This window comes from Danio aesculapii, chromosome 5, assembly GCF_903798145.1.
Source record: "Danio aesculapii chromosome 5, fDanAes4.1, whole genome shotgun sequence".
Classification (NCBI taxonomy): domain Eukaryota; kingdom Metazoa; phylum Chordata; class Actinopteri; order Cypriniformes; family Danionidae; genus Danio; species Danio aesculapii.
In genome coordinates, this window is record NC_079439.1 from 27,050,968 (window position 1) to 27,077,389 (window position 26,422).

Genomic DNA, 26,422 nt, shown 5'->3' on the forward strand with positions numbered 1-26,422 from the left:
CAAAAGAGTTTGTGGTCTAGGGTCACACATTTTTTCTTATATTAACCAGAGATAACTGTTCTGCACTCAGTTCACTCAAAAATGATAAAATACATAGAAATCTGACTTACAAGAACTGCCTATATTCTAGTTGTGCAACATTTTGGAACACATGACAGGAATCACCCAGTATTGGGACATCACAGTCTCACCTGACAAGTCAGCGAACAGTCATCAAACTCTTATATGTTAGAGGCCACAAGGCAATGATACAGATTAAAATAGTGTGTATTGTCCATTATTAAATTAAGATGAATACAATCAGATCTGTGCACATCCAGCAACAACTTTTCATGATGTAAACTTTTTTCAATATATAAACTGAAGCATGTTCTCCCCGTGTTCGCGTGGGTTTCCTCAGAGGGCTCTGGTTTCCCCCACAAGTGTTTCCCAGTGACAAATGAATTTGGTAAGCTAAATTGGCCATAGTGTATGTGTGTAAATGAGAGTATGTGGGTGTTTTCCAGTGATAGGTTGCAGCTGGAAGGGCATCCACTGGGTAAAACATATGCTGGATAAGTTTGCGGTTCATTCCGCTGTGGCGACTCCCAGATTTATAAAGGGACTAAGCTGAAAATAAAAAGAATGAATGAAATTGAAAGCATTTGATTTTCCTTTTGGGTTGTGTTAGCCAATATAAAACAATAGAAATGAAGTCATTATAAAACACAATGATTTGGACATCTATGATAAAGCCATCAGACATGTGATGCTGGTCTCCCCTCTTGCTTCATAACTGTGGTTAAACTCCATTACATAAACCCAGGGATAAAGGTTGTTGCAGTTCCTCAAATATTTCACCAAAAAGTCTATATTTGTTTGTTTTACCAACACTTGCATTATTAACTTCTCCAGATTTGTGTGTCACAGGTGGCTCAGATGCTGCACAAAGGCTCAAACAGGCTGTTCTTGTTAAGTCCTTTAAACATCACGAGAGATTCCCCAGAAAATCTCAAAATAGTTGACTGTGATCTCATAGCATAATCTTTCCGATCACATGGTGATTCAACCTTTGAATAGCCATTTCTTCATTCAGATAAATTATTCTGCAGACATGTTTTTGTGACACGTTATATTACTGTGCATGTCTTTATCTACTACTCTATGTACTTTCATCAAAAAAGATGAACTGTTAGGTACAATATGCTTATTGTGCTCGAGTGGGAATATGGTTGAAGTTAGAAATTGGTTAGTGCAGAGTTTCCCAACCCTGTCCCTGAAGGCACGCTAACAGTACACATTTTCATCCTCTCCCTAATCAAACACACTTGAAACAACTCATCAAAACATTAGAAGAGACTCCAAAACCTGAAGTTAATGGGCCAGATGAGGGAGACATCCAAAACATGAACTGTTGGTGTGCCTCCAGGAACAGGGTTGGGAAACACTGGGTTAGTGGTTAAGGGTGGTTATGGGCTAGGGGCAAGATCAAAAGTGCATTTACAGTAAATAAATACAACAGTAATGACATAAAAGTCAGGACATTTTGCCAAATGCGATATCAAGAATCTGTGAATTCAGGATCTCTTCGATTTTAATTGACAAAAGCACAAAGAAAAGGTTTCCAGTGTTTTTATTGACCAAATAAATGGATGTCTGCAAGCTTAAATCAAATTTATTTTTGATGGCTGCAGCACAGTCCAAAAAAAGATGGAAATGAGAGGCGTTTAACATCATTAATGTTTTGGGTATTGAGTATAACAGATGAAGCAACATTTTTTCCAAATCTGAAATGAAATAAGAGTTCAGCTACTCCACAGTCACTGATTTTCATCTTCATTTTCAATAGAAGACAAGAGTTGGACAACAGGTACATTCACTCCATCTTTATGAAAACATGCCATTAAATTTAGAATCAGACTTCATGTAATAAACATAGACTTTCCATGAATGACATCTTGATGGCAGTAAATGTACTATCCCAATAAATAGCTCCATGCCAATGATAAAAATCATGCTCATTACAGTTACCCACACCATGGCAGATGTTTGCTCATGAATGTCTGGATGGTCATTTAAAATTGAGAACTTGAGATTGGTTTTCGAGTTTAAAAACAGCAAATGTGGAGTCTTCTGACCCCTGCACACATTTCCACTGTCTTTTTGGAAAGCGTATATGAGCTCTGGCCCAGGGAAACAGAGGCATCACTGCACAGCATAGAACTGATCAATTGCTTTTTCTTTGAGTAACTTGCATTTCTTGATGCGGCAGCAGACTTTTGAGACCATTAGGATATATTTTGGTTTGTTAGTTATGTATAGGTTATAAGTAGCTTTATAGTTAAGGTCCAGTGTTGTGTTTATATTTTTGTTTATTTATGTAGCACCATGGTCCTAGATCCACTTATGTAGCGGAATGACAATAAAGCTCCACTTGACTCGATTTACCACCTCAGCTTGACTTTTTCTTACACAGTGCAATCTAAGGGCTCAAAGGTTGTGCAGATTCAGCTTTGGATTCTTGCCTTTCCCAGACTTTATGATTTCTCTGAATTACCTGAATCTTTTCAGGTGAAAGAGCTAAAATTTTCACGATTTCACTTTTGAGTGTTGGGTTATCAGAATACATTTGTTGTTTTCATTTACGATATATGTAACACTGGAAATCTTTTCTTTGTGTTTTTGAAAATTAAATGAATATAATAAAAAATTTAACAATTCTTGATCATGTTGCATTTTTACAAAATGGCCAAACCTTTTGGAAGCTGGAGCTGGAAATACATGCAGCTACACAGTATATGCACTGTATTAGTAATATAAATGTTTTTACATTGTACATTAAATATTTAGTGACCGCTTATATTACCATGCTAAAGTGTTTCAAACATGAACATATTGCTCACAAATATCTTGAAGACAAAACAAGATATTCAAATCTGAAGAATGTTGGAAACCAGTAGCCACTGCCTACCATAATAGTATGGTTGACTATGGATGTCAATGGGCCTGTTTCAGTAAGGAGGTTCAACCAACTCGGAGTTTAAACTTGAACTTCGAGTTTATTTACCGAGAGATTAAAAAACTCAAGAGTTTTTGGTTTCAGAATAGCAGATCTGAGTTGGGTCAATCAACTTTGAGTAGACCAACTCAGGGTTAAGTGCACACACCGTGACTATAAAAAGGCATTATCAATGGAGCACAGATATTACGAGTGACCATGGCAACATCTGAAGAAAAGAGATCAGCATTTCTGCCTCCAGCTGAACTTGATGTGCTCATGCAAAGTTAAAGCAAATATGAGCATATATTTTAAAAAGCAACCCCACTGCATCAGTGAAACAGAGACAGCGTGGGAAAACACCTCAAGTTAATGTGTTATTTTACATATAAAGTATTTAAATATTTAAGTATAATATAAGTAATGTTATGCGTTACGTTTACAAATTTTTTTACACATTCCCACTTTTATACACGTTGATCAGTTTTAATAGATTTAAAATTGCACTTGTGTCTGCCTTTTTTTATTGATCAAGTCACAGAGGTTGATATGACATTTAGAATGTAAGCAGAACTAAACAATAGTTTTTAGAAAGAAGACTTTGTTCTTTGTGTGAATGAAATGTAGGCAATAGCTATGTTTCCATTCAAATATATTAATAAAATGTATGTGCAAACCTGGAATAACGCATAAAAGATGCAAATAAAGCAGCGTTTTCCGTCCAACGAATCAAAGAGGACAAAATCATCACTTCCTGATCAACTGGTGCCAAATATCACCAGTAAAAACAGAATTTACTGCAGGAGAAGAAGCTGCGTCAATCTTTACTTTATTTATTAAATGTACTTGCAGCTCAGAAGACAATGCTGACACACAATGAATGCGTGGGGGCGTTTGAAGCCATGAGACGCGGGGAACAGACGCTCTTGACACGCTCCAGACGCTCAGGAGTTCATTATAATAATATAATAACATTAATACTGAAACGGTTAAGGCATTTTAGAATAACCAAAACAACATTTAAGATGTTACAGTGTGCTCAGCCAGCTGGTTTGTCCATTCACACACATTTTCATCATATGATCTCTTATAACAAACATTTTTTATTGCACATACTGTAATTTGTTCAGTTAAAGTGTTTTCATTGCTGTTCATGTGCATCTTTTCTATCGAATAAACGTTTATCCTGCTCAGTTATGCACGTGTTTTTTATGCGTATTTTCAAAAGTTATGTGCATCATGACGTTTCCATCAATCATTTTATGCGCATCTCCAAAATAAGCATTAATATCAATGGGTGGAAATGTAAAGCTAATGTGAGAAATAAAAAAAAAAAAACCTTTAAAAAAAAGGGGGTGGAGACAGAAACTCAGAGTTTAGAGAATAAAACCTGCTCCTGACCAGGTTAGGTTCACAGAGTAAGTTACCACAGTAACTGACTCCGAGTAAAAGTTACCTCTCTTTCAGAAACAGGCTTGACTTACCCTGCTTTCTCGAGATCGACAAACCTGCCATTTTGAAATGGAAAACTCAGTTTCTCTCATTTCAAGGTTAAAATTCTCTGAGTTTACTGAAACCTTTCTGAAACGGGCCCAATGTCTGCTGATTTTTGTTGTGTTCAACAGAAAAAGAAACTCATAAAAATTTAGCACCTGAGTGAGTAAATGGTGAAGAATTGTAAATGGTGAGGAAAAAAGTTATTTTCTTCATAAACAGAGCTAATCAAGCAGTATGTCACATTGTTTACTTTTTTATTTTTAATAAAAAAATGACTATTTCTTCTGGCAGTGCTTAAGAATTAACTGTTTTTGGGAAACTGTGCTCTCCGCCATCAATGATATTTTTGAACTTCATATTCCTAGACCATTCGAAGTACTTTATCTATGAGATATTCCTATTAAACTTGAAGAGAAGGATAGATATCTATTTAAGATATTTTTGGCAACAAGTAAAAAAAGCTATAACCTGGAAATGGTATAAAGAAGACCCAAGATGAATGGATGAAAAAATTATAGCTGAAGTTAAGGAAATGGAAAAAAAATGACATGCACTTCGATTACAATTAGAGATCTTTGAAGAGAAATGGAGTAAATGGCTGGCTCTCTCCACAACGACAATATAATTATCTATAATTCAACATTTACATAATTCTAGAGGTTATGCATCATTGTGAGAATGTTTGGCAACCTTTTATTATATTTTGTTTTTATTCATTTATTTTGATGGTTAATTTATATTCTATATATGAATGTATATGGATACATGGATATATCGAATATGGATATACATGTGTGGAATGCATGTATTTGCATATTTGTATGTATATATGTCTTATTATTTTTTGTTTGTTTGTTCCCACTGGTTATTTGTTCCTTAAAAATTGCCTATTTCATTACTATTTTCTATTTACTTAAGCTTTTTTTACTTGCATAAAACAATCTGAAGACCAAATGAGTTTCATTTGAATATGAGACATTTTTCATTTAAATAGCTTCTCAATATGAATCAATCGTTCATAACAAATAACCTGAATGTCATCTTTAAAAAAAATCTACTTAAAAAGATTTCTGCCTCAGGTTTCTGTGTCAGTTCCTGCAGGATCCTTCCTTGCAAGTGGTTCAGAAAGCAAACAGTCCATGAAGACAAAAGGAAAACACCTGCTGGAGTCTTTCAGGGGAACAGGTGAGTCCAACCTCCATTAGGTTTCCTCAGATTCTCTGGTCTTAAGTTTAGACATTTGATGGTAATGTTAATTTTCTTCAGCTTCTGAATCACCATCACAGTCATCGTCGCTGATACCCATGCCATCAAAATCCTCATCATCCTCATCTTCATCTCTTTTTTTGGACCTCTTTCCTTTATTTGGCTCGCTGATGTCCTCTACCTCTTCTTCTTTATCATTCTGGTCAAGCCTATAAAACAAAGAGCTGTCAGGTAGGCAGCAAAACAAAACAACCCCCCCCCCCATCATTGTTAAAAGTTCAATGTATACATTGATGTATGAAATATGTCATTCCAGTGAGTTTTATTAATTGTCTTGTAATTCAGAGGAAAAACAGAACAAGGTTTCAGTAACAATCAAAGAATTATATTACATGGAAAATTGCCACTTACCGTATATGTCCACAAGATGGCACATGTGCTGCACTGATAAGTGATTCTTGCCATCAGGTGTAATATTTAAACATTAAATGAATTTAAAGTGCCATTGTTTTGAATATGTTAAAAAAATTAAATAAAATGTCACAGCATAAATGAAATAATGCTCTATCTTCATTCAGCGTAAAAATAAAACAACATACTTATATTGACATTTGCTTACTATGAAAATACATTTTGGCATTTAAACTGTTGCTTTTAGACTGAAAGATATTTGGGGGGGTCATTAAATCAATGTTAAAATATAATATAACATTCAAATTGCTTAGAAGAAAAAAATCCAGCACACATTTTAATGTACAGCATAACAACATGTATTAAAACTTTATAGTTTTGAGGCTTGAATTGCTATTCTTATCTTTACATTTGCAAAATGTATACACTAATATATGCCTTGTAATGCGTATACAAAGGTTTTATTCAATATACATTAAAGTCAGTGCAATTAATTTGCCTAATTGTCTAAAAGTATCGTTTAAGGAGTATCCGAATAGTAACCTGAAACCTAATTAGGAAAACTCTTACAGAAAAACAATAAATTCACAATTTTTGGTATGGCACATGTGCTGCACTGAGCAAATTTTAAAATCTTTTTATGATAAATACATAAATTAGTTCTAAATATTTAGCAATACTGCAGGGCATGTTTTACATTCTCAAAGTTTGTAAACAATGTTTCAAATACATTTGTGAATTTTAAATGTCGATCTGTATTATACATCGTCAGCATTACAGATTAATGTAATAATTAAACAGCAAACTTATTCTAACCTGTACTTATTGAAACTACATAAGTCATATATATTTTTAGAAGAAAAAAATAATCAAAAACATACTAATTTACAAGGGAAAAACTGTTTAAAAGGGATAGTTCACCTCAAAATAAAAAATATAATTATTAATCATCAAATCAAACATAATTTACTCACTCTTTACATCTTTCAAATCTTTATTAGATTTGTGTGTTGAACACAAAAGGAGATATTTTGAAGAAAGCTGAAAATCTGTAACCATTGATGTCTAAAACATTTGTTTATTCTACTATGGAAGTCATTACTTACAGGCTTCCAGCTTTCTTCAAAATATCTTCTTTGTGTTCAAGAGAAGAAAGAAACTCAAAGCATTGGTACCACTTGAGGATGAATACATTTTTATTTTTGGGTGTACTATTCCTTTAAAACTGTAAATGTATACACACAGACCACAAAATAGTGCAAAACACCATGATCAATCTAATGTTTCATAAAGATGCTTCAATCGACTTACGGAATGACAATTTCTTCTTTATTCCCACATTTGGCACAAAGCTCTAACTTTAATGCACATGGTTTACACATGATATGATAGGCGTCCTTCACTGTTTTCTGAAGACATTTTACGCTAGAAAAGACAGAAACATTATTTCAGAATAGGTTAATGCAGTGACCTTTATTGTGGAGGAGTTTATTTGCTTAACGTCTGTTGCTATGCTGTAAATCCACCTTCATCTTACCATTTGCGTGGCTGTGTAAGAGGTTTGTATTTGTTGTACTTGACTTTCCACTCTAGTACATCTTTGCAGTGCTGGCAGAGACCATCATGAACCTTAGAATTGGCTTTCTGAACACACCGTGTGGAAAGAAAAATAGATTAAATAATACGAACAAAATATGTGATTCTGGACCACAAAACTTATGTCTCATGTTGTTTCATTTTTGGCAATATGCAAATAGGTCAGAAATTGTTTTTATTTTCTAAAATACATTAGGAGATTAAACGGAAAGTTCACTCAAACATGACAATTTACTCATCAATTTCTCTCCCTAAAGTAATTAGATGCCTTTATGCAGTGTGCGAATTATACATTGGAGGGAGGTGTCAACGTTTTCAGTAATGTTAGTTTGTGTAATACATGCTTCAGTGAATCTTCAGTGAATATGTTTATTTAAAGTACATCTAATTTATTAATAAAATATATATATAAGTTTTCAGTGTTTTGTGGGATAGGCTATTGAGTGTATTGTAACCGGATTAGCTATTTTCATCTTAAAATCAAATTATACAGATGACGCATCTAATTTACCTTTTAGGCTTTATGTAGAAGCAAACACCTATTTTCTAAAAAAAAAAAAAAATCAGTTTTGTGAACTCAGATTCAAGGGGACCCCCCATACATCTCATTATGACGTCCTTTGGGGGGATCAAACCTTAAATAGCATGGTCAGTGTACAAATTAATTTTATAGGTGAACTGACCCTTTAAGTAAAGATTATCTTCCATGAAGACATTTTCTAAGTTACAGTTAGCATATCAAAACCCAAATTTTTATTTATATTGTGCATTGCTATGAACTTGGACAACTTGAATTTCTCAATATTTAGATTTTATTGAACCTCAGACATATTTTAAATGGGACAATCTACCAGAAATGTACATTTTCACATAAAAAAACCTGACAGGTCCTGATTAAACTTGTCCTCAAACAAACCCATATAAAACACGCATAAAATCATACAATTCAATGATAGAACACATCCTTGATCACGGTCAACTTCGTCTCTGTCAAATGAGGTCACTTCAGAGTCATAGCCTTAAACGTATAATGCATGCATTTTATGTTAAATTTAATGCAATGGGGACAACTATAAATTTATTTGTATTATATATTTGTAGTATTTATTTGTAGAATTTATGTAATTTCATGTTTTTAATCAATTGATGTGAATGATAACATATTAAACTTGCCATTTCTGAAGTATTTTTTTTTCTAAATAACAGTTTTTAGCACAACAAAACTATTAAAGCTGTAGGTCAAGGACAATGACAGGGTTTGTACATTTGCGTACAAAGTGTTTTTAGTAAAGAACAAAAATCTGAGAACCAATTGAATAACATATTCCTTTACAGAACAACTTACAGAAATCAGCCTTCAGTCCATTTTAGAAACTTATGGGATGAAATACTTTTTATTCACTGTATTTATGCGTTTTATTTCAGGGACAGATAATGTACATTTCTGGCAGAATGTCCCAAATAAGTGCACCTCAGCTAAATACTATACATTTTCATATCTTTTGTTTATTGAAGTAGATTATAGGGGATTTGTTGTGAACATTAGCAAGACTATTTGGTTTTGTTTGGTTCTTTTCTTTAGCACCACCCATAGTCAGTCTTTTGTCTTCGACATTGTATGTATTGTAAATATCTCACTCACTGATTCACCCTCACTTTTTGTAAATAAATCACAATCATTTTGTTCAATAAATCTTGTTGTCCATTTTTACTTTGTAACACAATTTACTTGAGTTCAGCCAAAAACCAATTCCTCAGTTAAATAAGCAACCCCACTCCCCTAGACAAAAAGGGGTTGTAACAGACCCCAACAAACTGAACATGCATGGAAAGCGTGTTTATTCAATTTTTAGATTATGTATAAATGAAATTTTCCTAAAACTGATGATTATGTGTCTGGGTTTGTGATCCAGAGTCACATACGCTTATATATCTTGAACAGTCCAACAGCTTAAAGGATGAGGTAGAGTTGGTTAAATATTCGCACATTTGGACTTTCTTAATAATAATATGTTCAGAAAAGTATTATTTGAACATTTTAAATAGTAAAACCACATTAGCAGCCAACTATTATCAAAGTACAACATTGTCCAGGCAATCAAATAGGGCTAATGTTGTTTTAAAGTCATAATTGCATGCGGTTTCAGACCAAATATTCAAAGTAGCATAATAAACAATATAGGGGCTGTTAATATGAATAAGTGTGCGAATATAAAAGCATCTTTACCTCAATCTTAAAGGAAACAAACTGACAATCTGGTTCCACTATGGCTATGTTTTTGTTAGCACGAGCTTACCTTAACTTGTGCGGTTGCACCATACTTGTCATTTTTGTAGGCAGTAACATTCTGGTGTTTCTGTCCTCGCGATCTGGAAACGTTTCCTTTTTGAGAGCTCATCTTGAAGCTAAAGTGCCTCCAAGATATTAAAACGCCTAAAAAAGAAACCGCGTGGCTTCCCACGTTAACGGACTATTATTGACGCAATGCGAAAACAGCGGAAGTAAATAGCAATTGGTTAAAGCCTGTCAACCTAGAAGATTACTAACTTTACAAAACACTACAAACGGTACAAATGTAGAGCTCTTGTGGTTAAATCCCGGTGATAAAACTAACATAGCAACATCTAGAGTTATACATAAACAATGATATAAACTCATTAATCAACATGTTATTGTGGTTTCGTGCTCAGAAGAGACGCGTGTGATTGGTCGAGCATATCTAACCCTTAATCTGATTGGCCATTAGAGCGTTCAGTGTTGACGTTGATATCCGGCATTCCGCAAGAAAATTAGAAGAAAAGCCAGCAGTGGGCACGCGTTGGTGTGAGATGAGATCACCCGTACCGGACGGATCAGAGTAGAAATCCCGGTCCACTTAATAACGTCACCCCCATATTAACGCTGTCAGCTTTTGATTTTGTTTGATAATTCAACAGTGACCACATGTTGACAAGATCGGACGGACCAGAGGCAGGCTTTGAGGGACTCTTGTTTGGGCTTGGTAGACGGAGTGATCGGTTAAAGGCTATTTTTTATTTGCTTCCTCTGCATATACAGTGACTTCAGCAGATCAAAGCATTTCTGCCTTCACAAATCCGTTTCCAGGATCAGGACCTTCTAAAACAGGTAGAGTACAGATTTAATTAGCTAATTAGCTGAACATGCTAATCAAATAATTCGTTCCAGCTTTACAATTAAACTGTCACACTCGTAAAATAACACGATTAGCATGTTAACTAAGCTTGTTTTTAGTAACAAACACTTACTATTGATTACTAGTTATATCTAAAAAAAACTAGAAGGATCTAATGTCACTGTTTATTTGAATAAAGGGTTTTATGGGGCAGTTGTCTAGTCTAATTTTGAGGTTTATTTCTATATATAGGAGAAAGAACTATATATGGAGAAAAAATGTATATAATTATATTAAGTATATATATATATATATATATATATATATATATATATATATATATATATATATATATATATATATATATAATTTATTAAATAAAACCATTTGTAGTAAGTGAAACAACAGCTTCTTGTATTTTACTTGTATCTGACTTTAATATGCACCTCAGCCAGTCCTTTGGGATTCCCTGTGTTATATGTAGTTTTGTGTAGTATTGCTTTTGCTTTTCCCTCAAAGTCCAAATTTCCCTAAACAACAAGATGGTTTCCTGTCTAATGAAACTGAAAGCGGGGGTTTGATTATCATAGGCCAGATCTAGGTCTGATTTGTATTGTCTTTTTAATCTTTTTCCAAACTGCGGTCTGCCAGAGAGCTGTTAAACTGCTCTTTTGGTACTATACCACTGTGATGTCACCTGCTTGGCATATAAATGCCTTCCAGGAAATTATAGACTCATTTTTTTGGATATTAGAAAGCAGTGATGTGGATGGGTTATGATACGTTTTCCAGATTTGTGTAACTTTGGATATTCCAAAGATGTCTAAACTCAAGACTAAAATCTCGAATGAATAAAAATATAATGAGGTGGTTTTTCATCTGCTGTGACTCACAGATAAAGTGAGCTGATCGATGATAACACACGTCAACTATCCTAAGGGCAAAGTTGGAGAGTTATTATCAATGGCATCCAATTAGCACAAAGATAGAAACTGTTGCCCGTGCTGCACAACTGGCCTGGATATTGAACCTTTTTTGTTAATGAAATCTATTTTTATTCCAGATACAGTTTAGGTTGTTTTTTTTTTTATCCTGACAAAGTGCGTATTTAAAGGCAAAATATGTAAGATTTTTCCATTTTAAAATTTCTGAAAGAATGTTATACATATTTTACAGACTTATGTACTTCTGTTATCCCAAACGTTTCATATCCAGAGAGAGAAACTATTTTAAGTAGTGACACAATCTGTGTCCTTTGCTGCCATGCCTCAATTCCCAGTTTGATTTGATAGAAAACAGGGAACCACCAAAGACGCTTTATGTTGTGTGTTTTATTACACTGCCCAGAGCAGCGTAAAAACTACAACTTTGTTTGTTGTGAATACACACACTCTAGCACTTACTTATGTGACATAGAATAAAACAATTTAAGATCATACTCGCTCACTGTACTGAATTATTAGATATTATATATCCCAGCAGGCACAGGACGTCAACATGATGTCAGATTGACTTTGTACCCCACTGTTGTGGGATGTTGCATTTTGGGTGGAAATGAACATGTCGAACACGTGTGTTTTGGTTACTTTTCAACGCAACCTAAAAGGGAACAAATATCATCGTCTAATGTTGTTACAGCTTGACATTGTGTGGCCATTACTACTATGATGTCCGTCAGATGTTGGATTTTGGTTGCCATAGCTGATGAATTAATATCAATATTTGACCTCAGTATGACGTTGGTTTAAGATGTTGGCTCAATATTTGATTTTAATAATTTTCCAACACAACCTGAAATCAACCAAATATCAACGTCATTTGATGTCATTATTGGATGTCAAAATAATGTTGTCCTTAGATGCTGGCTAGATATTGAATTTTGGTCACTCGACATCATGACATAAATCTAACCTAATATTAACATCTTAAGACGTTGTTGAGTTTTGTTGAGTTTTGTCACAAAGTATCCAAAAATATATTTTTTAAAAGGAAATTTTTAATTGTAATCCGTACAGTAATAAAGTAGATTTTTAGGTGAAGCCATGGTTGTGGCAATTAATAAAATGCAAGTAAATAGCTCTCAATAGTTTACAAAACCTTTACAGGAAAACTAAATTAATACCCATGACTCTTGACAATAGAAATGATCAGTCTTTGCAAGAAACTGAGCATGATTTCGACATTATTGCATTAAATCCACTGCCTGTGGTGCTGAGTACAGTAACTTCGCTTCATGAAACCTCAATATCATGAACTATAGATAATAATTTAGTTTTGTCTGTGTATACTTTTTTGACTTGAAATCTTGATAGCCATTGATTGGCGTTTTAGAAATTTCCAAGAAACCGGTTCAGCTAAAAATAATCTTTATTGTTCTACTGATTAAAAAAAAAAAGTCACCTGCATCTCAGATGGCCTCGGGGAGTAGATTTACATCTTTTTTTTTTCTTTCTTTTCTTTCTGTTTTGGTGTCCTTTCAAGCAATATGTCTGCATATTTACTTATTTAAAGTAAGCTAATACAGTCTTTTGACGGTAATTAATACAGTCCTTGAGTAAATATGTTGTTTGCATATGTGGTGTGTCGTTTTAAGCTGATTACAGTGGTGTGTTGTAATTATTTTACTATGCTGCCTTCTATGTCTTTTACTATTCAGATTACACTTAATGCTTCGCCTTTTAAAAAGTGTAGCTTATCCAAAAATGACAGTTTTAATTGTTCAAATTTGCCTGACGTAAAAAGTTCTGTGGAGTACAAAAGGAGATATTTAGAAAATGTACATTTTTGCTCATTCAATGAAAGTCAGTTGGGTTTACAACAAAATTGGAAACTGACTTTTATTGTATAAACAAAAAACACTTAGATTTTTCAATCTATAATTTTCTTTTTGTTTCTCAAACTAAAGTCACACGTTTAAAACAGTCCGAGGGCAAGTAAAAGGCAGAATTTCATTTCTAACTCTTCCTTAAAGATACAGCGGTTTCATTATTTATTTTATTTTTTTGGGCATTCACCCCAGTCATTTAACAATCTGCCGTGTTCTTTTTTTTTCAATTTAAGGATGAATCACCTGTCATTGAGTGAGCTGTGTTGCCTTTTCTGCTGTCCACCATGCCCAAGCAGAATAGCCTCCAAGTTGGCCTTCCTTCCACCGGAACCCACCTACACCCTGATGTGTGATGAGAGCGGCAGCCGTTGGACACTCCATCTTTCGGAGCGTGCTGATTGGCAATACTCAGCCCGGGAGAAGGATGCTATTGAATGCTTCATGACCCGGACTTCTAGAGGGAACCGAATCGCCTGTATGTTTGTACGATGTTCCCCCAATGCTCGCTACACCTTGTTGTTTTCACATGGTAATGCTGTAGACTTGGGTCAGATGAGTAGTTTCTACATTGGCCTGGGCTCCCGGATCAACTGTAATGTGTTCTCCTATGACTATTCGGGCTATGGGGCTAGCTCAGGGAAGCCTTCAGAGAAGAATCTGTATGCTGACGTGGACGCAGCCTGGCATGCACTACGAACAAGGTAAGAGTCCGCTTAAAACCACTTCATTTTGAAAGCTTCCTGAGATTGTTCAGATAAATATGTCTTCCACTATTGTCTGCAATTGGGTTTTTATTTGGGTTTTGTTTTTGTCACACACATTTTCTAAGAGTAACTCCTTTTAGTACTTATGTTAATTTGCCATTCGCTGTGTGTCCTGGATATGTTTCCCCAGAATAGTGCAAAAACTGTCCACCAAACCTGGCCAGTTATCGTATGAATAGAGGGAAAACAGTTTGAATCCACTATCATTCCAAAGTTTGGAGACTGTATGATTTATTAGCCTTTCTAAATATTATATCAATATAAATAATATAAAAATAAAATAAAAAAAATAATCTATTTATTTGATAGCAAACTAAATCTTCAGCATTTAAATCATTCTAATATTCTGATTTGCCTCTCAAGAAACATTTTCTGTTTCTGTGAAAATATTACTGCTTTTTTTCATACCATGATAGTCTTTTTTTTTTAAGATTAATTGATGAATACAGTTGTCCCTTGTTATTTGTGGGTGTTGCGTACTAAAAATAACCCACAGTAGGCAAAATCCGAAAACTAATCAGCCTTTTTTTTTTTTTCTCTCTTTTCTTTACAATTATTATAGATGTTTTAAGGCTGTAAAACCCCCTCACTACATACTTTATACACTTTTCTCAGACATGCTTTAACATTTTCACACTTTTCTTTCTCTTGTTTAAACACTCTCAAAGTACAAACCTTTATAGAAAAATAAGTCCAGTATTTTAGAATGAAACCAAAAATCAAAACCATTTGATCTTCATTTATTTACTTTTTGTGTGATGGTTAGCATATTCTTCTGCCTTTTGAGTGCCACCGCAGGTACCTTTGACGGTGCAGAACGTTTCGTTGACAGTGTGGGGAGAAAACTTGCAAACATACAGTACAGCGCTTCAAAGTCACACTGCTAGTGATCGAAGATTTATGTAAATTTGGCAAGCTGAACGCATTCTGTACTGTATAGGAGACACAGCACGGAGGAGATTGATTGACAATGATCTACAGCCAGTCAGGATGCAGAACACAATGCACTGTAGAAAAAAAAAACATGTCAAATTACATGAAAAAAATCTGCGAGGCAGCGAAAAGTGAACTGTGTTATAGTGCGGGGTCACTGTATAATAAAAGAACAGTAGTCCAGCTTTAAGAAACTATTCTGATACATACCGTCTAGCCATTTTAAACTCTTAAGAACATCCATGGGGGTTATTTGTCATCTCTTATTTGTTACTTATTTGTTAAATCTCATTGAACTTCTTTGTTTAACGTGCTCTTCATGGACATGGAGTGCTGTAACTAATCTTTAAAAGTTTAAAAGAGGGGCTTGACGACTTTTATTAACACAAGACCTAATGTTCTTTTACTCTTTTAGTCTTTTCTGCATCTTATTAAGTGCAAGAATGTGTTTGAAAAGCACAAATATGTCAGGTCAAGCTCAGACTACACTTGTACACAGCAATCCACCAAATGGTGGGTTTCAAAATAAGCCTGTGTAATTTTGTACATCCAAAATGTGAACCTCCCCCAAGCAACTAATTTCCTTTTTCAGTGGTAGGTTTTGTATGGTCACTTTGGTATCCGTTTTGCCTTTGTACTTGTGATTCTCAAGGGGAATGTGGTTATTTTTAATATCTCCTATATCCCTCGGACCCCTTCCCCCAACTGCCTGTCCTGTGCCTCTTGAGTTTTCAGTGATTCAATCGTAAGTGCCCAGTCAATATGCATTGCCATTATGACCTGATATTAGCATAAATTCACCTTTCTTTTGACCACTTGCCCCAAAATGCTGACAATTTGAGTTTTAGAAAATATAAAACTGATATAAACATCCAAACCTTGAAGTTTGTCACTTTCACCTTAATCGAAATGTTCTTGACCAATCAAATGCTCTCTAGTATCTGACATGCCCCGCCCCTACAAGATGCTTCTCATTGGCTTTTAATTTGATCTGCTTGAGCTCAATCACTCACTGGCAGAACTGTGATAAAAATGAAGGTCTATTGGCAGTTTTTTTTTAAAGGGGAGCTATTCTATGCCCCACCACCCCAAAATAAAAAAAATCCACATTTCAAAGCACTTCACAGGAGTTTTAATACTGGATGTAAAGGCATTAATGTCCTTTTAAGAAAGAATCATGCAGTGGACCTGTCTATAGTCATATTATGGTTAAGACAGTGATTTTATTTAGATTTTTGAAGTGTTCAGCAAAGGAAAGTTTTTTTTTTTCTTCGTAGTTCTCAAAAATACACTTCAGCAGAAATGTTTTTTTCTAGTGTGACTGCTGGATATTGGAGACACTGAGAACATGGAGAAACTATCTCAAGGCCATTCACTGTATCATGTGCTCCAAATTCCTGTCTTTTCATGTATTCATGTCATCCGTGTTTGTTGGTCATGAGAACTTGGTTTCAGTTGTTTGACTGTTTCAATGTAGCAGGATGTTGCAACATCATTGTTCATGTAAGACTCAAGACAGAGTTAAACATTCAGAGGTTTTGTGACCATGTGAATGTTTTGGGTCCTCGTGTAGAACAGCCGTGTGCCCATACTGCTGCTGTGTGCATGCATGCATGTGGTGTCAGAAAGCACAGCTGATGCTCTTGAACACAGGCCATGCTGTTTGACAAGTCATATCCCTGAGGGTTGGGTTGAACCTCATGAAGCAGTCCCACGCTGTTCTTCTGGTCACTTTCGATGTTCCCACGCGTTGCCATATCAGCTATGGAAGATGCATCTGGTCGGATCGTCCCACATGAGGACATGATTCATATTAAAGTGCAGATAAACCAGTCTGACAGAAGACTTTCCCTTTTTGTCTTTTGCGTGTGTATGTTTGCGTAAGGTGTTTTGTATGTTTTTAGATTAGTGGGAGTAAGTAGGCTGACCTATCCAAATCTTCTTTTATTCCTGCAAAATAACTAACTCCTGCTGGGATTATTCCTCTATTGCTAGAAACACATTTTTTGTCCTTTTCAAGCAAAAGCTTGGTAGGCTGCCATTCTATTCACTGCTTTCCTCACCATTTCTGGAGGATAATTGGCATTTTAATCTAATTCTGTCTGGGATGGCCAGCATGGCCTGCTTTTTACAAATTAAATTACACTCAAATGGATGATTTTAGGTTCTTGAGATTTCAGATTAGAAAGAGTTAAATCAGGAAAAAAAACTAACATATATAATATCACAGTGTTCAAACAGAATTCCTTGTTTTTAAACCTTTTAATTGGCATCACTGAAGTGAGAAGCTTTAAAAAAATTACTGGCACAGATTTTTTTAGGTATTGTTGTATTACTCAATAATATAATCCACCGAACAGCTAGCATAAAGAGCACCTGGCTTTAGATGTCTGTTGAAAATATTTGCCTTGGAAATTCTCCATCTGATCTCAATAGACGAGAGTGCTTATCAGACCATGTTGATTGACTCAGCGAGGCATGTGGAAAAGCTTTTTTTGCTCATCCCTTTGTTCACTGGCCAGTGATGTATGATTTGGAATCACAAAAAAGCAATTGTTACATCAGGTAGAACACAGTTTTGTTTGCTTGTACTGATTACTGATATTTTTTTACAAAATATATCCAAAGTTAACATTATTTTGTTTGTTAAAACATTTAAATGTTGATTTATCTTTACACTTATTATGTGAGAATCAGCTTATGAGATTAGTACTTTTATACAAACTGCGCAGTCATCACAACAATCAGTCACATGATCAATAAAACATACAGAAATGCAATCTTCGCCATCTATTTAGATATGTAAAATGTTTTGTTATTTTGTTATGTTTTTATATATATTATTATTATAATTTTTTTAAATATTAAGAGACGTTTTTTTGTTTTTTATCTGGAGAGACTCTGAAAAATGTTTTAAAGATGTGTATCCTTTAAAAATTTTAGAATTGGTGCTAGTTGATTTTACTGTTAAAATGAAGAACAATAGTGAAGTATAAAATGCCAATATTTAAAGTATATTGTATTTGCTGATAACCAAGATGGACCAGTTTATTGTTCACCCCTGGTGATTTTTCCAAATCAAACTTGAATATTTACATTTTTTTTTCTGAGTGTAGAGTCAGTCTGGTATCATTCAACTTTGCCAGCATATTGGTATGATATTGTTTATACTGTTATGTTAGTTGGACAGCCACACCTTTCTGTCTGTTCACCCAGGTGAGTCAGTGTTGAAACATCAGGTGGGGCTGATGCGCGTATACACACACACACACACACACACACACACACACACACACACACACACGCACACACACACACACACACACACACACACACACACACACACACACTTTTGTTAAGCATTTACAAGAAGAGCATATGGATACAGAAAACCACAGTGGAATGTTTGGCACAGCCTGAATGACTTGACATGGGTCTGGTTCGTATCTAAGGGGTTGGTCCGGATGATACCATCTGTTAGCACAGCTAGCCATTGCAATAAGCTAGTTTGTATGCAACCAAGCTTAGTATGTCGCTAATTTCTGTCAAACAGAACCATCTGCTTTTGTCTTCAATATAGCCATGATGTGTATTGTCTTTCATGTCCAGAAGTCTGAGACCATTCCGGTTGAAGGAAGAAGCAAAGGAAAAGGCTTTTGTCTGAGACTGAATTTCCTCTTGGGAAGATGATGACTGTGATGTCATTAAGAAAACACCACAGCAACAAGCAGTAGCAGACGTATTGATTAAGGCTTCCTTCTGAAGTGACATAATGACCATTGTGCTTGAGTATTTTTGGTCTGAGGAGCTGTGTGTGTGTGTGTGTGTGTGTGAATTTGGTGTCAGTGTTCCACTGAGTGCAGATTCCTCTGAGAGGTGAGGGGGGAGGTGCCAGAAGCCTGTTCTCCAAGTCAAATATTGATCGGTTGCCTAGCAACTGATTCCCACTGAGTCCTAGAGGGACAGGCCCGATTACGGTCATATCAACATTGTCTACCCAGGAAGTGAAAAATAACTTCCTGGTGGTGCCAAACAGCAGGGTTTTATGTTTGGACCTTTATCATTTTGCCTTACCATCGGCTAGCTGCTATATTAAGTTATGAAGGTAATCTGCTATTGGTTGCTGTTTTATCAAAACCGTTGTCATGCTATGATTTGTTGTCATGCTAGCAAGTGGTGATCCTTATAGGTGACACTGTATTAAATGGCTTGAAATGAAATCAAAGCAATACGTGAAACTGCTTAAGTGTTTGAGTTCTATTAAGGGTCCACTGAAGTGTCTTGGAATTAGCAGCTTTTTTGTTAATTTACTTTCAGCTGAACATGAAGACAGGTTGGGCACATTAAGGAGTTTCTCCTCTGTTAAAAAATACCCAATGAAATTTTGTGTTCCACAGCTTGGCCAGGCAGAGCCATTGAGCTAAAGCTGCATAAGACGTATAGTCTAATATTTTAGCTGAGTTGGTCTAACCATTATCAGCTTTAAAATGCAGCATTCATTGCAGAATTCAAATGGGTCAGATATGGTTTGTGTGGTCCGTGCGACTTCCAGTTATGATTAGCTCAGAGCAGACCGTGTGTGTTGGTGTGTGGTGATTTGCATATTATTACCAAGAGACTTCATTCACCCCAATGAAAAGTAAATTTACACCAAGACTGTGTAATGGATATCATTATAATATTTAATTGTGAGAATCCTTGTTGAATTCATCAGATATAATAGACTTTATTTGCCATTATACATGGAAGTACAACAAAACAAGTGCTCATAAAAGGAGACAAGAAATAGAGCAACATGGTAAAAAAAACAAAACAAATAAATTGACAATATGGTGGCTCAGTGGTTAGCACTGTTACCTCGCAGCAAGGAGGTTTGAGCCCCAGCTGGGTCGGTTGGCATTTCCATAGTGTGTGTGTGTGGGTGTTTCCAGTACTGGGTTGCTGTTGGAAGGCCATCCGCTGCGTAAAACATATGCTGGATAAGTTGGCGGTTCATTCTGCTGTGGCTACTTCTATTTAATGAATAAAATTGTCAATATAAAAGAAATGTAAGAATTAAGTCCACAGTGAAGTTGTACTTTGTATGAGGTCATGTGTGGATTTGGATATGTGTGCCATGCATTTTTGCATGGCTTGCCACAGATGCGTCTGTGTATACAGGGCTCATATGACAAGATAAGTGTACAAATTTTAGGTTTCAACTTGTCAATTAGAAAAGAGTTTAAAAATTAGAAACCGCTAATATGTTTGGAACAAAATATCAGGGCAATGAATGATTCAAATAGAACTATTTTCAATTGTAGGTGAATGCTCCTTTGAGAATGAAAACAGCTTTGTGGTATCTGTCACTTCAGACAAAACTTGAGTCCTGTCCTTTTACCGAAATGCATTCCACCTACTCTCACATGATCACACCGAGTAATGTACAGTCATGTGAATTATTTCTTTCCTTCCTGAGGACAAAACTGATGATCGTATCTGTCTCAATGGCCTATTTCTTACCATAATGTTACACGTCCCATAAATATTTAGTTGTACCAGATGTAAATATTTATATTTATTTTGCTTATGTAATTTCAAACCAGTTCTGTCACCTTCTGGTTGCCACCAAGACTGCATTCTAGAATGAACAAAAGAACTGAAAGCATCGTTCATAGAGCATTAGGCTGCTGTATAAATGCACATTGGACACAGTACATGAAGCATCCGTTGTTTAAAAATGTTAATATAGCCTTCGTATCACTATATGTACGATTCAGGAGTAATTTTTGACTATATTTCAGGTCCATGATCTCTTCACCCAGTGCTTTGTGGTAACGCAGTCAGCTGACTAAAGCGATCATGCGCTTTATAATAAGGCATGGAATGTGTACACACTGCCCCCTAGGAAAACCAAGTCATCCACCACCATCTACATGTTTCCAGAGCTCAATTAGATAAAGTCACATTGTTTGCTGATTTAAGAACAAATGTTCCTGCCCACTTCCCTCTACAAGAGAAATGAAACTCTGACAATTGAATTGAACCTCTTACTGGATTTCTGGAAAGCGTCTTTGTGCATGGCTTTTCACTGCAGACAGTAATTGATTAATTCTTGACTCTCATGCAGGAAGCTAAAGTGCTTCACTGATGTCATCTAGTTCAGTGGTTCCCAAACTGGGGGTCGCGACCCCTGCGGGGGTCGCAGAATAATTTCAAGGGGTCGCGAGAGTTATTTAAAAATTGTGTAATTTTCAGTGATTATAATAAATATTTTTCAGTATTACAAGTGAAAGCTAATATTTTCAGATTTTTAAAAAGATATTACTGATTCATAAAGTATTTAGGACACATTCGGCCAGAATGCATCTTTGTACTTGGAACGCAGCGCTCAGGAACAGTTTAAAACTGTTGTCATGTCAACTTGCCGCAGTAAACAAAGCCTTCAACGCTTGCCCCGCCTTCACGCTCTTCTTATTGGCCCACTGCGCTAAGAACTGAACACGAATGATTGGTTAAAATCAGCTGTCAATCACTCAGTCAACGCCCCCTGTCTTCAGATGACAGGAGCTACAACCGCGAAAATGTAAAGCGCTGAAGACGAGAGAATGAAAACAACACTGACAGATTTTGTCTTAGAAACACCTAAAGCTACAAATATTGGCACATCTGATTACTGATCATGTGCTGAATGTTAATCCACCAGCTATACTTATTGAAGAGTGGATAAAAGACCTCCATTGGCTTCAAGTCTGCTATGAAAATAACTAGCATTCACTGTAAAGTCTGGGATATCTTTTGGGATATCCGTCCGTGTATCTTTTGGTCACTCAATTATGTTATAAAAATGTCTTTTCTTGTGATAACGGGATTTCATTGAGACATATTTTCCTCACGCATGCATATTTATTTTTTTGCTTGTTAGTTTTGATTAGTGTTGATTTTCAAATGCAATAAATCTGTTTATAAAACTTGTAGTAACAGTGCGATAATTGGTGGGAGCCACTAAATTTTGGCTGGTGCGCCTACATTTTTAAAGTTAGAAGCACCAGTGTTACCAAGAAAAAATGTTAATTTCGAGCCCTGTAATCTATAGTAAATATAGTTAAAATATTGTGAACAGCTTAAAAAAGCTATTTTTATTGTTTGTATATGCTTTGGTAGTGGGGGGTCGCGAGTTCTTGACGATCTTACAATGGGGGTCGCGGGTTTAAAAGTTTGAGAACCACTGATCTAGTTCACTGTTCCTCACTCTTGAACACACAATGCAAACACTTACCAGCCTCTTTATCAGGTAAACCTGGCCAGCATGAATTTACCTTCAGAACGGTTGTAATTTCTGGCATAGATTTAACAAGGTGCTGGAAATATCTTTCGTGGATTTTGGTCCATATTTCCATTTTATAGCATCATTTGTCAACGGCACATCCTGTTCAATCAAATCCTAAAGGTCTTTTGAGTTTAGCAAACACATGTGAACTCAATACATGTTCAAGAAACAAGTCATTTAAAAGGAAAGTTCCCTTTCTGAAACTATCATTTCAAGCTTTCTGACATGACATGTTGTTCTGCTGGAAGTATCCATCACTAGATGTAATCACTGTGGTCATAAAGGAATTGAAATGTTCGACAACAAAACTCAGGAGGGCTTAAAAATCATTAAAAATGATGATTGGTTGGAAATAAAAGGCCCAAAGTGTGGCTAGAAAGCATCTCAGTTTTGCACCACTTTTACCACCAGTCTGAACCATCTATAAATAGCAGGATGGATTCATGCTCTCATGTGTACATCAAATTCTGACCCTACCATCCAAATGTTGCAGCAGAAATCTGGACCCGTTAGACCAGCAAACTGTTTTTTTTTTTTTTTTTGTGAGCCCATGGGGAATTGTAGTTTCAGTTTGCAGTTTTTAGGTGACATGAGTGGCACTCACTGCTGTATTTTTGCTGCTGTTGCTCATCTGCTTCAAGGTACTGAAACGTGTATTGATCAGTGAATCTCTTCTGCAGACCTTTGTTGTAAAATGTGGTTATTTGAGACCGCTTTTACATTTGTGTGTTCAATTCTAAAACTGCATTTTTAAAAGCGCTCTTCATTTATACCGATATTTTTACTGTATTTTCAATCTGACAACACTAGGGCAGCATGATTCTGGCTAAAATGAGAATCATGGCTTTTTTTTTTCACTTCAAATCAAGATCACGATTTTCTTTTTTCTTATGATTCAGTAGATGTAAAAATAAAGGTTAATATAAGTAGGCTATTACTATTGTTATTTCTCAAACTTTGGGTTCAGCGCTCCAAGCTTGCTCTTGTAGGGGCATGATTATGATATAGTGCCTGTTGTTGGTGTCCCAAGGGGGAAATCCTCTTGCCGACACCGGACATCTGCTCATCAAACTGGGCTCTGCTCAGTCTGAAGCACCACTGAAAGCTTCCATCATCCAAATACAGTTTCTGGAGGAGTTCAGGAGAACTCGCAGAGCTGGGTGCACCTCTGAAAGGATCTAGTGGGCTTGGACATGGCGCTGAACAAAAATACGCTGTTTTTCAGCCTTCCTACGAATCCACGCTGTTTTTCAGCACAAAGCACAGCTACTCTATAGTAAAATCCATGTTAGCCATTTAGCAACAAAGCTAGAGTCACCGAGCAGACAGAAGCCCTGCCCATAACGCAAATCCGTGTCTATTGTGTAGTGAATTTGACGCGCGAATGAAGCCAGTAAACTCAATGTTTACATGTATATTTGCCATGTCCGGTGTGAACACAGCATAAATGTTAGTTAATCCATATTTTAATATTGGTTTACTTTTTTTACATTTATTATAAAAAGTGTAGCTTTTCTTGAAGTTCACCCAAATATAGATTTTATGTCATCATTTACTCACCCTTCACTTATTCAAAACATATTTGACTTTCTTTCTTTTGTTACAGCACGAGGATATTTTGCAAAATGCATGCTGCTGGGACACATTGGCTCCCTTAGTAATTTCTTTTCCTACTAAGGAAGTTGATGGGTCCTAGCAACCAGCATTTATCAAAACGTCGTCTTTTCTGTTTTACTGAAGAAAGAAACTCATAAAGGTTTAAAACCGCATGAGGGAGAGTAATTGATGAGGTAATTTTCAGCTTTTCCTTTAAGCAATCACTTGATGAAATGTAATGGAATGGAGTCTGCAAGCAACTGGACTTGCAGGAATGGTTTGATTTAATGACTAGTTGCTCTAGTATTTGCACTTTAAATTTGGGCTCACGCCTTCCTCTTTTTGTGGAAGTAATAACACTTAAGTTGGGCATGTCAGATGAAGCTAATAATGATTGTGAAGAGTCTTTTAAAAAGTTCAGTCATTCATTTATTCTTCCACCACTTATATCGTTTGTCTGGTTGTAAAAGTAGGCTAAACCGCCTGTGCCCTTGATTCATGATATTTGTATTATTAATCATGAGTGTATGTGTATCCATGTTTGTACTCATCATCTGAATGTCATGTTCTAGGTATGGGATCAGGCCAGAGAATGTGATTATTTACGGCCAGAGCATTGGTACGGTTCCTTCAGTGGATCTGGCCTCTCGGTACGAGAGCGCTGCTGTCGTCCTTCACTCTCCTCTGACCTCAGGCATGCGGGTGGCTTTTCCTGACACCAAGAAGACCTACTGCTTCGACGCATTTCCCAAGTGAGTCTGGCTCACCTCCCCCACCCCACACAATTTGTCTAGGGTTTCAAACCATAGACATACTGTTTATGTACACAGTGGAGCAGCCATAGTGTGGAAGAGCCACCTGGTGGAAGCATCAGTTTTCTGACTCTTAGTTAGGGTTTTTGTTCTTGTGTGCCCTCTAGTGACAAAACATTGTGCAACATATAGTTCAGTGTTGGTCCATTTGTAAATGATGCAATATCGTCTCATTTAAAAATAAAATTAAACAATTACAACAAGCATATACAATATACTACATTGGTTTATGCACATTGCGTACATTACTGTTTATTTTAATTATGTTATACAATTTTAGTGTATATTGATTTAGCACGATCACCTCACAGCAAGAAAGTCGCTCGTGTTCACGAGGATTTTCTCCGGGTGCTCCAGTTTTCCAAACAGTTCGAAGACATGCGGTACAGGTGAATTAAATAAACTACATTGGTCGTAGTGTATGTGTGTGAATGAGTGTTTCCCAGTACTGGGTTGCAGCATGGAAGAGCATCCACTGTGTAAAACATATACTGGATAAGTTGGCGGTTCATTTTGCTGTGGCGACCCCTGATGAATAAAGGGACTAAGCCGAAAAAAAAATGAATAAATGATTCCGTATATTGGTTCAGTATGATTTTCTTTTCTTAAATAATTTTTTTTTACTTCTATTCAAGACATTTCTAGTCTATTTAGGCATTTAATTGCTCAAACATATTCGATTAGTAGTGAATTCATCCTTGGCAATCATAAGAAAAAAAGATTTAGATGTATATTAAAATGTTAAACTCTGTCAAAAATGATTTTAAATAAATAAACACTGAATACGAGTCGGATGTTCAAATTTAGTGCTGATATTACTGTAACAGGTTATACATTTTTTATTTACTCATGCTATTTTCCCTGTTTTCTAAAGCAGGCAGAATTAATTGTAAACGGTTAACTCAAGTCTTAAGTGAAACACTGTTTTATAAATCAAATTTAAAAAATTTGCAGAAAATACATTTTACTAATCAGACAACTGCCTTTACATACCTTAAAATGAGCTTTTTAATGGTATTATTATTATTATTATTATTATTATTATTATTATTATCAGGGCATGACATTAACACCTGTCACTTAGATTTCAGCTGTGGTAAGTTTTCTTAAAAGCAGGGTTCGACAATAAGCATGGCCCAGTGTTCTTGCAAATGTGATCTTCGAATCAAGAAGCAGCACAACTGACAAAAATAATTGTTCGCGCAAGCAAAAGAAAGCAGGTGAATACCGAATGAGAGTATGATCACTTGCGAAGCAACCGTGCCTAGAGGAAACGCAACTGCTGCGATCGGTTCTCTTTGAAATAGACTGGACAAAAAGCAATGAGATATATATATATATATATATATATATATATATA

The 26,422-nt window shown here is 35.7% G+C and overlaps 2 protein-coding genes across 2 annotated transcripts in view; one reads left to right on the plus strand and one right to left on the minus strand.

The window, feature by feature from the left end:
• Positions 1-1,596: 1,596 nt before the first annotated feature.
• On the minus strand, positions 1,597-10,295 carry c5h9orf85 (chromosome 5 C9orf85 homolog). Its single transcript, XM_056457781.1, has 4 exons — positions 9,985-10,295; positions 7,629-7,735; positions 7,403-7,516; positions 1,597-5,889 (listed from the first exon to the last, which is right to left on the minus strand). The coding sequence occupies exons 1-4, from the start codon at positions 10,084-10,086 to the stop codon at positions 5,727-5,729; spliced, it is 486 nt and encodes a 161-aa protein (XP_056313756.1). The 5' UTR covers positions 10,087-10,295; the 3' UTR covers positions 1,597-5,726.
• A 187-nt stretch (positions 10,296-10,482) lies between these two features.
• The window catches only part of abhd17b (abhydrolase domain containing 17B, depalmitoylase), an 18,822-nt gene continuing 2,882 nt past the window's right edge, over positions 10,483-26,422 (plus strand). The window contains exons 1-3 of the mRNA XM_056457782.1: positions 10,483-10,814; positions 13,882-14,349; positions 24,823-25,002. Of these exons, the coding sequence (XP_056313757.1) occupies positions 13,883-14,349; positions 24,823-25,002 (647 nt within the window). The 5' untranslated portion in view covers positions 10,483-10,814; position 13,882. The remainder of the gene's footprint in view (positions 10,815-13,881; positions 14,350-24,822; positions 25,003-26,422) is intronic.